At 29.0% G+C, this 13,720-nt stretch overlaps 1 protein-coding gene and 2 non-coding genes across 4 annotated transcripts in view; 2 read left to right on the top strand and 1 right to left on the bottom strand.

The window, feature by feature from the left end:
• The window catches only part of LOC134832786 (extracellular sulfatase SULF-1 homolog), a 35,520-nt gene extending 25,670 nt beyond the window's left edge, over positions 1-9,850 (top strand). Inside the window, exons 2-11 of one of the 2 annotated variants that reach the window (XM_063846945.1) lie at positions 3,783-4,978; positions 5,729-6,055; positions 6,126-6,505; positions 6,562-6,687; positions 6,753-8,226; positions 8,284-8,421; positions 8,484-8,659; positions 8,720-8,914; positions 9,005-9,053; positions 9,584-9,850. In XM_063846945.1, coding sequence (XP_063703015.1) covers positions 4,140-4,978; positions 5,729-6,055; positions 6,126-6,505; positions 6,562-6,687; positions 6,753-8,226; positions 8,284-8,421; positions 8,484-8,659; positions 8,720-8,914; positions 9,005-9,053; positions 9,584-9,704 — 3,825 coding nt within the window. In that variant the 5' untranslated portion in view covers positions 3,783-4,139 and the 3' untranslated portion in view covers positions 9,705-9,850. The remainder of the gene's footprint in view (positions 1-3,782; positions 4,979-5,728; positions 6,056-6,125; positions 6,506-6,561; positions 6,688-6,752; positions 8,227-8,283; positions 8,422-8,483; positions 8,660-8,719; positions 8,915-9,004; positions 9,054-9,583) is intronic. The other variant, XM_063846955.1, reaches the window with a different exon arrangement.
• A 1,498-nt stretch (positions 9,851-11,348) lies between these two features.
• Positions 11,349-11,455, bottom strand: LOC134828260 (U6 spliceosomal RNA). Its single transcript, XR_010161890.1, has one exon. It is a non-coding gene; the product is annotated as a U6 spliceosomal RNA (small nuclear RNA).
• Positions 11,456-11,645: 190 nt separating this feature from the next.
• Positions 11,646-11,764, top strand: LOC134828239 (5S ribosomal RNA). The gene has a single exon (XR_010161870.1). It is a non-coding gene; the product is annotated as a 5S ribosomal RNA (ribosomal RNA).
• Positions 11,765-13,720: the final 1,956 nt, after the last annotated feature.

The raw sequence follows: 13,720 nt of genomic DNA, 5'->3' as shown, positions 1-13,720 counted from the left end.
TTCATTTCTATTGCCTTTAATATCATTTAACATTGCACTCAATCTGATTCTATTTCCGGATCAGAATTTCAAAAAGAGCTTTTTATTCCTCTTCCTCCTGCATCGATGCACGATGGAAGCAACAAAATGTTACATTTTTATTGTTATATTGCCCAAGTTGTGTGTTATTTGTGGTACTTTTTGTTCTTCGTCGACTTCCATTTCATCCATACTCGAGGCTACATTCAATTTTCATCGCAACGTTAAATTTCATGAGGCATTAAATACACATGAAAATGTTTCAATTTGTGGAAAGTGTAAAATTCTCTGGTTTTAATTCGGAAAATCTGCCTTTAAGCCACATACACGAGGAATATTAGCTGCATTCCAACGTTGATTAGCAATTTATTTGCACCATTTATTGCCAAGAAATAAGAGAAATTGTCGCAATATTGAAATTTTTTGTGTGTCACATAACAAGATAATTTTTTTTGGCCTAGAATGACACACAAAAATAATAACAATGATAGGAGAAGACATCAGGTCCTTTGTGTGTTGTACGATCGTTGATTCAATTATATTTTAGCTGACCGGCATACTAACATTGTTGATTGTATTGACGACGACATTGATGATGATGCCGATTCCTATCTCGAACGAAATTTTTCTTTTTTTTTTTTTTTATCAAAATTGAACAAATTCCGGTCAATGATGATAAAAATAAAATATTATTATTAATAAAATAAAATTATTACGTTTTTCGTCTCATGCACGAACGAGACTGAGGGGGGCTGACATGTTAAAGATGTGCGTCATTAGGGATGATTAATATTCCGTATATGTCCTCCTTCCTTCTATTATTTATTTTTTATTAAATTGTCGATTTCTTACGAGCCGGCCTCTCAAAAATTAATTATTAATCGTTACTTGCATGTGCGCCCCTGCTCCAACGTTAATTTAGTCGATTGAATTGTTAATTTCGGAACGACACGTGAATGCCTCACGTCGCAGAGCTCAAGGTAACAACTGCAAAGAAAAGGGAAAAAGTTGAAGATTAATTGTTTAATTACGAAAATATAACACATTTCATGTGAGAAATTGTGTGTGGGCACGAACACATCACATGAAAGAGTAACTCGACTCATTTATTTCCTGTCTACTTTGCTCTTTCACAATTTCTCTCTGATCTTGGGGGAAAGAATGCTTTATTGTGATTAAAGCGAGTAAATCACCTGCACTTGCCTTGCAAACGAAATTTCTTTGTCTAGTTTCGTTTATGTTTAAATTGTGCTAAGAACAATCCAGTTTAGTTAACACAGTGCTAAAAATTTGAAAAAAAAAATTACATTAGAAAATTTCTCATATTTTTTAATTTTTATTTATAATTTTTTATTGTTTTTTTTTAATTTAATTTATTTATTAATAATTTAATTTAAAATAATATTAAAAATTTTTTTGAAAAAATATTTTTTTACTAAAATATTTATTTTTCCTTAAATTAAAATATTTTTTTAATAATAATAAAAATAAAGTGAAAATAATAATAAAATTTTTAATTTAATTTTAAAAAATATTTTTAATTAAAATTCAAAAATTGTAGAGTTATTTAATTAACTATTTTTTTCAAATTTTTTATTAAATTTTAATTATAATAGAATTCAAATAATATATTTTTTTAAATTATAAAAATATTTTTTATTGGAAATTAAAAATATTTTTGTATGTAAAATGAATTAAAAATAATTAATAAATTTTTAACACATATTTTTTTAAATAATTATTTTTCTATTAAAAATAAATTAAATTTAAATTATTAATTTAATTTTAAATTTTAATTTAATTAAATTAAATTTAATTAAATTAATTTTAAATTTAATTTAATAAATTAAATTTATTAATTAAAAAAAAATATATAGGTATATTTTCAAAAAATTTACAAAACTTAATTTTTAATTTAAGACAAAATTTTTCTCAACACTGTGCAATATGTCATGAGTGAGAAAGAGAGAGGTAAAAATCTGATTTATGTCTTTGTGATATTTATCGGCTGTTAATGACTAGTAAAACAAGAGGAATTTAAAAGCAAACACATGTATTTTTTGTGTGGCTTTGACTTGAATATGACACACTAAGAATAGCTCCATAGATCAAAAGGAATAAATTTGCATTTTTAATTACATAAAATTTATCATTATCTCGCATTCCTTCGATGTCGAAGCTTTTTGTGCGAACAATAATTCATCTTTAGACATCTCTTGAACGGCACGAGGAGAGGAATTTCAACACAAAATCAATTCAAAAATTTATAAATACATTTCTTATCGGTCATCATTTCAGCAGCTTGTTTCTATTTTATGACCGACAACAGATTTATGTCAAAGCCTTAATTGCCAAAAATCAACCAAAAATGATTTCTGTGTGGTAAGAATTTAATTTCCGATCTTGTGGTTTCAGTCCAAGCATGCAAGCATGGTAGGAAGGAGATAAAGAGAAAATTGCATAAAATATGATTGAAAAATTAACATTCAGTGATGTTTCTCTCTACCTCTTTGCTTTTTAATTGGAAATGTTTTTCTACTTCGACTGTTTTATCTATGCATCGAAGAATGAATGAATAAATTTTAGAAAATTGCTGCAGAATTTGCTTTAGATTACAACTTGAGAATTTATGCAAAATCTATGCGTAAATTTATTTTAGAGTTGTTTATTTTACGAAAAATAAAAAATTTAGTTTCTTTAAAAACAATTTGAAAATTATTGAAAATTTTAAAAATTTAAAAAAATAAATTAAAAAAAATTGAATGATTTATTGAATGAAAAAACAATAAAAAAAATTTAACAAGTAAAATTCTTTAAATTTTTGTTGAATAAAATCTATTTAAAAATTTAATTATTTTAAAATAAATCATTATAAAAAAACAAAAAAAAATTAATTAATTATTTTTTATAACAAATTTTTAAAAAAAATATTTATAATTTATGAATTTTTTTTGAAATTAACCATTAAAAAAATATTTAAAAATTATTAATTCTTTTAATTAATTAATTCTTTTAAATAAAATCTAAGAATTTTTAAATAAAAAAATTATTAATTATTATAAATAAATTTATTGATTTAAATTATTTTTTTTAAACTATTTAATTTATTAAAAAATTATAAAATAATAAAATAATAATTTTTAATAAATATTTAAGACAAACTGTTATGCCTTACCTTCTCGTTTATTTTCCATAAAACGCCTCAAAACTTTTTTAAGTTTTATTATTATTTAGTCCAAACACTCTCTTCTCTTCAAGCATAGTTGAAATGATGAATGTCAGACTACCAACAACCGACAACGATGAAAATGTTTTGCGGCGACTACCATGCAACAACTGCATAAATCTTACATTTTGATGAATGCCATCATTTTATGGAGTCATCAAAATTTATGATCTATAAAGAAATGCACTCAAACCAGACGTCTCCATTATCGTTTATTTTATTTTATTGCTGTGTGAAACATTTTTAAAACACTTAAAACTTTTATTTCCTACAAATTTTCGTCAGTCTCTTTTTCATGTCTTCAATTCGAAGCACGACATATTATCACATTAACGATAATAAAATATGCATCAATCAAGCGTTTTTTTTTGTGAGATGTATCGATAACTTGATTCAATTTTTGCCGCTCCTCCGGTAGCTGTTGAACTTCCTTCCTCCGTAAATTTCCTGTTTTTCTATCAATTTATCGCAGTAAAGATATTTAAATGACATTATTAAATAAATTTTCTTGTCTCTTTTGTGCTCTTTTTTTTTGCAGGGAAAATTGACAGGCAGCGTTACGAGTGGAACGACGATGACAAAAAGCCAGAAAAGTTCATAGTTCACGTAAATTTATTCAATTTTTGTGTGTGTTTTAAATGAAAATCATCAGGAACAACGATGTCGTTTAGCAGCGGAGCGTAACAACAAAACTTTTGAGCAAAAGACAAATATTTGACAGAAAAAAAATACAAAAGTGTGATAATCTTTGTAAAATTTAGCGAAAAGTTGAATTTATGTTTTAATGAAAAGTTCTGTGATAGAAGCCGAGCACAATTGATTCAAGCGAAAAATGAATTAAAAAAATAAAAAGTCAGTGAAAAATAAAAAAAAAGCATTAAATAAGACAAAAAAAATGTTGTGGCAACGACAATTCCGCGTGAAAAATCACTTTTGCGTGTTTGCGATAACGTTGTTGGTGCTTTTTTCGATAAATCTCGTGCTTTCCTTCAACGATGAGCATCCGCATCGACATCACACCCGGCACTACCAACACCAATCGCATCGTCGTGCCCGTGCAGGTCGCGTCAAGAAAAGCGGCGGCATTGATCCGCTCTTCTCAGCCACAAACATCCGCGAAAAGAAACCAAATATAATTTTAATTCTCACCGATGACCAAGACGTCGAGCTCGGTTCGCTCAATTTTATGCCACGTACGTTGCGATTACTGCGTGACGGCGGTGCCGAGTTCCGACATGCATACACAACGACGCCAATGTGTTGTCCGGCGCGATCTTCGCTGCTGACGGGCATGTATGTGCACAATCACATGGTTTTCACGAACAACGACAACTGCTCGAGCACAACGTGGCAGGCCACGCATGAAACACGTTCGTTTGCCACGTACTTGAGCAATGCTGGTTATCGCACGGGATATTTCGGGAAATATCTGAACAAGTATAACGGGTCGTATATTCCGCCTGGATGGCGCGAATGGGGAGGACTCATCATGAATTCGAAGTATTACAATTACAGCATTAACATGAACGGGCAGAAAATTAAACATGGATTCGATTATGCCAAAGATTATTATCCGGATTTGATTGCGAATGACTCGATTGCGTTCCTGAGGTCGTCGAAGCAAGCGAATCAGAGAAAGCCGGTGATGTTAACGATGAGTTTTCCTGCGCCGCATGGACCGGAGGATAGTGCGCCGCAATATAGTCACTTGTTTTTCAATGTAACGACGCATCAGTAAGTATCGATTTTACCTAAAAATAATTTAAAAACTCAATTTTTGTAACTTTTTTACTCAAAAAAAAAAAAAAAAAAAATTTAAAGTTTTTGAATTTAAATTTTAAAAAAAATAATTCATTAATTTGATTTTAATTTTTTTAAATAATAAATTTTTTTTTTTTAAATTTAAAATGAAAGCAAACATTTTAATATATTTTTTTTAAGTATCAAAAACTAAAATAATTAACAAAATTTAAAAAAAAAATTTGAAAATAAAAAATGTTAAAAAAAAATAATAATTTATTTAAAATAAACACAATTACTTAAAAATTTAAATAAACATTGAAAAATAAAAATTTGAAAAAAAATAAAAAAATTTAGAAATTATTTTATGGTAAAATATAATTAATTATTTTTTTTTTAAATTTATTAAAAATTTATCAATTTTTTTAAAATTATTATTACAATCCTAATTTTTTATGTTTCAAATTTTTATAAAATAAATACTTTTTTATAGACAAGTTAAAATTTTATTGAGTTTTGAGTCGATATTTTAGAAAAAAATCATAAATTTTAACAATTATAGTTTCAAAATTTTGTTCATATAAAAAATTTGTTGAATTATGAGACCAATTAAGGGACAAATTTTAAGATTTTTGAACAATTTTTATATAAAATTAGCTTTTTTGAGATATTTTTTCAAAAGAATGCGAGTAAAATATTGAAATTTTGACGAAATTTAACAATATTTTTACTTTTCTTTTACAGTACTCCATCATACGATCACGCTCCAAATCCCGACAAACAATGGATCTTGCGTGTAACAAAACCAATGGAACCAATTCACAAAAAATTCACAGATCTCTTGATGACAAAGAGATTACAGACCCTTCAAAGTGTTGATGTCGCTGTTGAACGAGTCTACAAAGAGCTAAAATCGTTAGGAGAATTAGAGAATACTTACATTATTTACACTTCGGATCACGGATATCATCTTGGACAATTTGGATTAATCAAAGGCAAAAGTTTTCCCTTCGAATTTGACGTTCGTGTTCCATTTTTGATGCGAGGACCCGGAATTCAACCTGCAACTGTGTAAGTTTTCATGAATATTTCGAAAATTTACCTCAAAATCCACTAAAAATTTTAATTTTTTGTCATTCAGCGTTGATGAAATCGTTTTAAATGTCGATCTGGCTCCGACTTTCTTGGATATCGGAGGTGTTGTGCCTCCCTTGCACATGGATGGAAAGAGTATTTTGCCGTTAATCTCCAATAGACAGCGAAATATCAAAGAAAAATGGCCGGATACGTTCTTAATTGAGAGTTCCGGAAGACGAGAGACGCCCGAACAGATGGCAGAGATAAGAGCAAGAAATGCTGCGATGAGATTAGCTGCAAAAATGAATGAAACGGAAAACACAACGACTTTTGAGGAGGAAGACAATGACGGAAGCGTCTCGCCAAGAAGTGCATTAGCGGATTTGTTGAAAAAAGACATGAATTTGTACTTTGGATCGCATGAAGATGACGAGGATGATGATGGTAAGTTCAATTTTCGATCGAAATTTAACGTTTTTAACCCAAAAATTGCATTTTAGACAAAACTTTATCTTCAAACGAGGACGAATCTGATACCGAAAGTGTCAAAGTTGAAGTAGAAGATTACGGAAGTGATCATTCCGAGGTCATTTCAGAAGATTCTGGTGTCAAAACTGATGACGAACGTAAGATTTTTCTTATTTTCTATGAATTTTTTAACAATTCTCGACAATTTCTTACCGAAAAACAGCTCAACACGACCAACTTGACAACAATCTCCCCATGACACCGTTCAAATCGAAAGTAGATCGTCTCAATATCGAATGTTCGGACCCGCATCTCCTCCAAAACTGCATTCCCGGTCAAAAATGGCACTGCGTGAACGAGAACGGGCGTTGGCGCAAACACAAATGCAAATTTCACGCACAACTTCAGTCGCATCTTGATGCCGTTACGCAATTTACAGCTCAAAACAAACGAAATTGCGCTTGTTTCACTCCCGATGGCGTCGTTTACACGCGAATTGATGCTTCGGCCTCACGTCGTGCCAATTCTGTGCTGCGACACAAGCGATCCGCGTCAGATTTTGACGATTTTGTCAGTGACATGAAGTCGTTGAAGCAGCTGAACATGAATTTGAACGAAAAAGTGAAGGAACACTCGCATTACATGGACTTGTATCCGGATTTGTACGAAATTAATGAAAAAATCGAGTCTCACAAACGCAGTAAGCGCGACATAAATCACATTAGCTCCATAATCGATGATTTACAGAAGACTTTGGATAGTGTCGAAAGCAAATTCAGCGATAAGAACGTCGTTTTGCAGAAAAATTACGAAAATGGCACGGATCGTCTCGCAAATAGTCCCGTAGCAAAGTGCTATGTACGCAGCGACGGCAAAGTGAATTGCTCAAACATCATCTACGAGGACGAACGAGCATGGCGTCAAAGTCGACAACAAATCGATGCCGTAATTAATTTACTGAAAACGAAATTAAATGACCTGAAAGATATTAAGAAGCATTTGAAAGAAAATCGCCCGGCGGGCATTCGAGACGATGAAATTGAAAATACATCCGCTGCAACGTACGACGATTACGAAACCAAAGAAGAGAATCCCGATCAAAATCCAATTAGACACAATGAGCACAATGGCAGAAAATCACACGACCATCATCATGTGAAAGTAAATAATAACCGAAGAAAGCACAAAATTACTCAACAAAAGAAGCAAGAAGACGACAACGAGGAAGGACCATTAATTGACATGAGTCTTTTTGTCACGGAATCACCTTCGCCATCAACCTCGCATGTCCCAATGCGTCATAAAAACCACAAAAATCACAATCACACCGCGAAACATCATCATCATCGTGCCCAGTCAACGACAAATTCGCCAGAAATTGTCTCGGATCCGTCATTTTATGAACAAGAATCAACATCAAAGCCCGTAACAACCAAAGCAATTGCCAAAAATGACGAGGATGACGAAGAAATTGTGGGAGAAATTGAAGAAGAGGACACAGAAACGACTCTTGCACCTGAAATTTCCTCTACAACGGAACAAAATTTCGGATTTCGTCAAAGGCATCGACACAACCATCGTTTGGGTCATAATGAAACCCACACAAGTGACTTCCATCAACAACGACATGGCCTCCATTCGCATAAAAAAATCAACGTTGAAGCTGCCGAATGTTATTGTGAACCAGAAGTTGCAAGGTAAGAATAATTTTTCCTTAAAAAAATATTTTTTAATTAAATTTAATTAATTTTAAGCGTTCCTGATGAAAAAGAAATCGCCCGTGAAGCAAGAAGACGCTTAAAAGAAGAGCGCCAACGACGAAAAGAGCGAAAACGTAACCGAAAAGCCAAATTGGAGAAGGAATGTATGTCCGAGAAGATGAATTGTTTCAGGTCTGTGTCATTTTTTCATTATTTTTTGAGCAAAAAATTAATTTTTTCAACATTTTTTTCAGTCACGACGTTGATCATTGGAAAACGGCTCCCTTTTGGACTGAGGCACCCTTCTGTTTCTGCATGAATGCCAACAACAATACTTACTCCTGCATTCGTACCATAAATTCTACTCACAATTTCCTTTATTGTGAATTCACGTCGGAGCCGTTTACGTTGTATTTCAACCTGAGAATCGGTAAAAAAAAATTTTTTTTCATTAAAAAATTAATTTTTTAATTTAAAAACTTACTTTTAGATCCATTCGAGACGCAAAATCGTGAACATACACTCACGCCGGAGGAACGTTCGTACTTGCACGACACCTTGAGACACTTGGTTGCATGCAAAGGTAAAAACTGCGTGTTGCCACGACATCATATGGCGACGGCAGCGGCGGAAAATCCATTACTCATGCAGACACCGGTTAAGGCATCGAAGCGAAAGCATCCAGGTAAGGGAATTTTGACATGAAAAAAAAATTTTTTTTTTTTTTTTGAAGACGAAGAGCAACTGAAAGACCTTCAAAATTTGATTTCCACAGATTTAGTTGACGATATCTCTCCTAGCGGTTCCAAAAAGCGTATTTCCAAGTGAGAATCTCTCTGCATTAGTTAGAAAAATAATAATTGCAAAAATTTAACCAAAGAGTGTGATTTTTTTTAACAAGCTTGTAAATAATTTCTTGGCTTTTTTTGGTATGATTTTTTTTTATAATCGGATTGTTTTTAATTTTATTTTTAATTATTATTTTTTAGTATGGAAATGGTATTTTTTTTTTATATTTAATTTAACGAGTGTGATTTTTAACAAAAAAAATTAATCAAAGCACCTTGTAGAAAATAAATAATTAAAAAAATGAAGTTTCTGCATATTTAAAGAAGCTTATTCACCGCTTTCAATAAAAAAATGCACAAAATACGGAATAAAATTCTCAATTATTTAAACTGATTGAGTCACAATGCTTTTGCGCTTTTTTAACACTTGTAGCTAATAATTTGTTGTGTGACGATAACTTTTAATAAAAAAAGAGTGTGTCTTGTCTTGTAAATAAATTAAATAAAAAAAATATTTTTGAATAAAAAAAATATTAATTTAATTTTAAATATTTTTATTTAATTAGATGGCGATCAAATCGAAGGCAGTGGCATGACAGAAGCGGAGGCGTTGATAATATAAGAAAATTTCGCTCCGGCAGAAGATTTACCACGCCATCGTGGATACAAAGAGAATTATATGATTAAATAAATAAATGAAAAAATTTGAACAAAAATAAATAATTATAGTGATATAAATATAATTAATAAATAAAATAATTAAATAGAGATTAATAAAAAAAAATAAATTATTAATTATTAAATTATTTAAGCTCCTTTCAACATTCACAGAAATCGTCTTTTAGAAAAAAAAATACAAAAAGGTTGTTAATCAGGATTAAAAAAATATTAATTTTAATATTTTACGCTTAAATTCAAGAAATAAAAATAGAACAACGAATTTGTTATATTTTTAATGCTAAATATAATTTTATATTATTTATGTATTTTATTAAGTTTTAAATGCCAAAAAATAGGAAAATTATAATTTTTTAAATAATTATTTTTTTTTAAATCCTGTAACTTTATAAATAAATATAAATATGTATTTAAAATAATTTTTGGTCAAATAAAAAAATAAGCAATTGTGTCATAAAAATTTTAAAAAATAAAATAAATAAACTGAATAATGTGAAAAAAAATTTAAAAATGTGTTCTTCTTTAACGACTTCGAAACCTTACAATTTATTTATTTATTTTTTGTAATGTTCCCTAAATCTCTTGTACTGTACAGTTTTTCCGTACATGGTAAATTGCTGTAAAATGCAATATATATATTTCGCAAAAGCTATATAATCATAACGATTACTATATATAGCAACGGAAAAATATCAATAGTCGGGTTAGTCTGACACTCGAACTGTACACCATAGGGCTGGGCATCACTCTACGATGCATCCACAAGCGAGATATGTATTCTCAGTTATTGAAGCTAAAAGTGTATCTAATTGATAATTGCAACAGTAGTATTGTATTTGAAAATTGTGCGCTGAATTTTGACTTAGTGACTAAATTCGAAGGTCTGCTGACATGTTACCAAAGGATCTGCAAGATGGTGATCCTGGTCCATTCAGAGACAAGAAGCTCATGAAACACAGTTGTGTGTGAATTGAAGAAAACTTAACGTTCATTGATGAACAAACACATTGATGTGACCATTTCAGATAATGGGTATATACAAAAACTAACGTACATGTTGAGTGAATGGCGACTAATCTTTTTTGATGAAAATTTCATTGATTTTTTTTTTAAATATTTTTTCTAAGCTTGAATCAATTTTTATATTAATTAATAATTTTTTTTAAATTTGGTTGGTTTTTACATACCTAATTAAATTGAAAAAAATATTAAAAAATCAAAGTAAAAAAAATAAAAAAAAAATATATTTTTTTAAATAATGGATAACAATTTATAATTTGAATTATTGAATTATATAAAAAAAAACAAAATAAATTATATGAATTATGTATATTTAACAATTTTTAAAAATAATTTTTTAAGAATTTATTATTTTTTTTTTAGATTTTTTTATGAGATATCCATAGGTATGATGAATAAAAAGTATTCTATAAATGAGAAAATGAAAGCAATATTTTTTTTATTTTTCACATTTTTAAAAAAATATTATTTTATTTTTATTGCCATTCATTAATTTTTTTTTATTATTAAAATGTTTCATTAAAAAATAATTTCTTATTAATTTTTTTTTAATTAAAACAAAATCTTTGAAATTTTTTAAAAAAATTTTTGATATCAAAATTATGAAAAAAAAACATAAAATAATTTTCATCAAAAAATGTGGAACGCTTCACGATTTTGCGTGTCATCCTTGCGCAGGGGCCATGCTAATCTTCTCTGTATCGTTCCAATTTTAGTATATGTTCTGCCGAAGCAAGAACAAAGTTTACTGTTCAAAGTCTCTATTTGACTTGCACGACGAAAATTCTTGCTTTTGCGAAATATAGTCGTTGTAATACACGAATGCCACACACATACGCGGTTGTACGATGAACGTTGAAGTGAGCATGGAATGTGTAGAGAAGTACGTGAATGGGAAGAAAGACATCGACATTCAACACAGGGAACTTTGGCAACGATCATACCATGTTGAAAACACCGGTTCTCGTCCGATCACCGAAGTTAAGCAACATCGGGCGTAGTTAGTACTTGGATGGGTGACCGCTTGGGAACGCTGCGTATCGTTGTCATTTTTTTTTTATTTTTAAAAATTAAATTATTTTATAATACTTCTTTTATTAATCTCAGATAAAAAAATATATTAATTAAATTTATTTTTTACATTTATTTATTCCATACAAGAAAATTAAATATTTGTTATTTTTTTAAATTTATTTTTTTTAGGTATTAAATTTTAAATTATTTTTTAAAAAATTGATTAATCAATTAATTTTTAAAAAATTAAAATTAAAAATTTTATTTTAATTAATAAATTTTATTTTAATTAATTAATTGTATTTTGAATTGAAAATATTTTTTTAATTGATTTTTTTAACGTATTGTCACGATTCTTACAAGACATACAAAATTTTTGTTGCAGATGCTTTACTTTCATATTTTTATCGTACTTGATGTTCATCAAAATCGGCTCATTCAAATGCAAAATGTCACCAATTTCTTCCAATCTATCATCACACTCGGCATCCGCAATTACAATCCATTGTTGTTGCACCGCGACATCCTTGAGTTTTGAAAAATTAAAGTAACTATCATAACGTGTCGTATTTTTCCCACTAAATTAAAAGAAAAAAAAATATTAAAAATTCAAAATAATAAAAAATCAAAAACTTACTACTCGAACAAATATTTGGCGTCATCAAAAACAATAAACGACAAATTCCCATTTTGCACTTCTTGATTTACGAAATGGCGAAAGAAACGATTGCAAAAATACATTCTTGGCGTCGCGAAGAGAAAATCAATTTGACGATTGGCAAAATCCTCTCGTGTCGCATCACGATCTTTGATATGAAGATGATAAGTGTAAGCAACTGCGTTGATGCCCAATTTTTTCAATTGCTTCACTTCGTAGAAAATTGTTGAAATATGCGGCGTAAAGATGATCGCTTGTCGATTCCGTTCAAGAGTTGGATAAATAAAAATATCGAATTTTTCTAGCGTTCTGTTGCGGTTGCACAAGGAGTAAATTAAATCGTTTTTCATTTTAAGGAAAAAAAAATTAAAATTATTTTTTATTAATTTTCACTTCTTTAGGTCTTCACTGGTCAAAAACTAAAAATACACTGACTCATAAATATAATTTTTGTCAAATTTGTTTATTTTTTTGCTTTATATGAAGTTTTTGTGTAATTTGAGTCCTCTTTTAGTTACGATTCTTCAAGTGTATCAAAACAAATGTCTGTTTATTTGAATTTGTCACTTATCAGCTAAATTTATCCATATGTTTTCAATTTAGTACACAATAGAATAGAAAGGGATAGTTCACAATGGTGGTCTAAAGAAAGTTTTCTTTACAAAAAAAAAAAAAAAAAAAAAAATTAATGAAGAACAAATTTTTTCAGGTTTTTCTTTCAAAAAAAATGAAAATATATTTTTGATCCTTGAAAGAAATTTTGGTAATTACAATATCCATTTGAATCGTAATTACTAAAAAAATTTTTAAATAATTTTTTGTTTAGGCCGCTCCAAATGAAAATCATTTAAAAGTCGCCCCATTTTAAAAGTCGAGAATTCAATGGGTTTTTCGCGTTTTTTGCTATATTTTCATATTTTTTTCAAAGAGTTTTCAAAAATTTTTTCAAAAAATTTTCAATTTCTCTAATTTTTGTTTTGAAAATCATGTTTTAACTTGAATTTTCTTATCTAAATAAAAAATATTTTTCATCAAATAACTGAATTTATTTTTTAAATTTTTTTGACTGTTATTTTTTATGACATTTTATTCTTTAAATTTTAATATGAAGTATTCTGAAATCTATTTAAAATTAGCAAATCTATAAGTAAATGGAAAAAAAACATCAAAAATTGTTAAAATTTTGTCATTGTCATTGTCAAAAAAGTATTGTCAAAACTATTGAGTTTCATTTGGAGCGGCCTTACTGAAAAAATTAAAAAAATACTTACAAAATGAATAATTTTTCGGCATCATCAAAGACAATATAAGCGAGATTGCTGTTGGTCACAAC

The sequence above is a fragment of the Culicoides brevitarsis genome, chromosome 1 (assembly GCF_036172545.1).
Source record: "Culicoides brevitarsis isolate CSIRO-B50_1 chromosome 1, AGI_CSIRO_Cbre_v1, whole genome shotgun sequence".
Taxonomy (NCBI): domain Eukaryota; kingdom Metazoa; phylum Arthropoda; class Insecta; order Diptera; family Ceratopogonidae; genus Culicoides; species Culicoides brevitarsis.
Note: the sequence above shows the minus strand (reverse complement) of the source record. Positions and strands in the feature narration are given on the sequence as shown.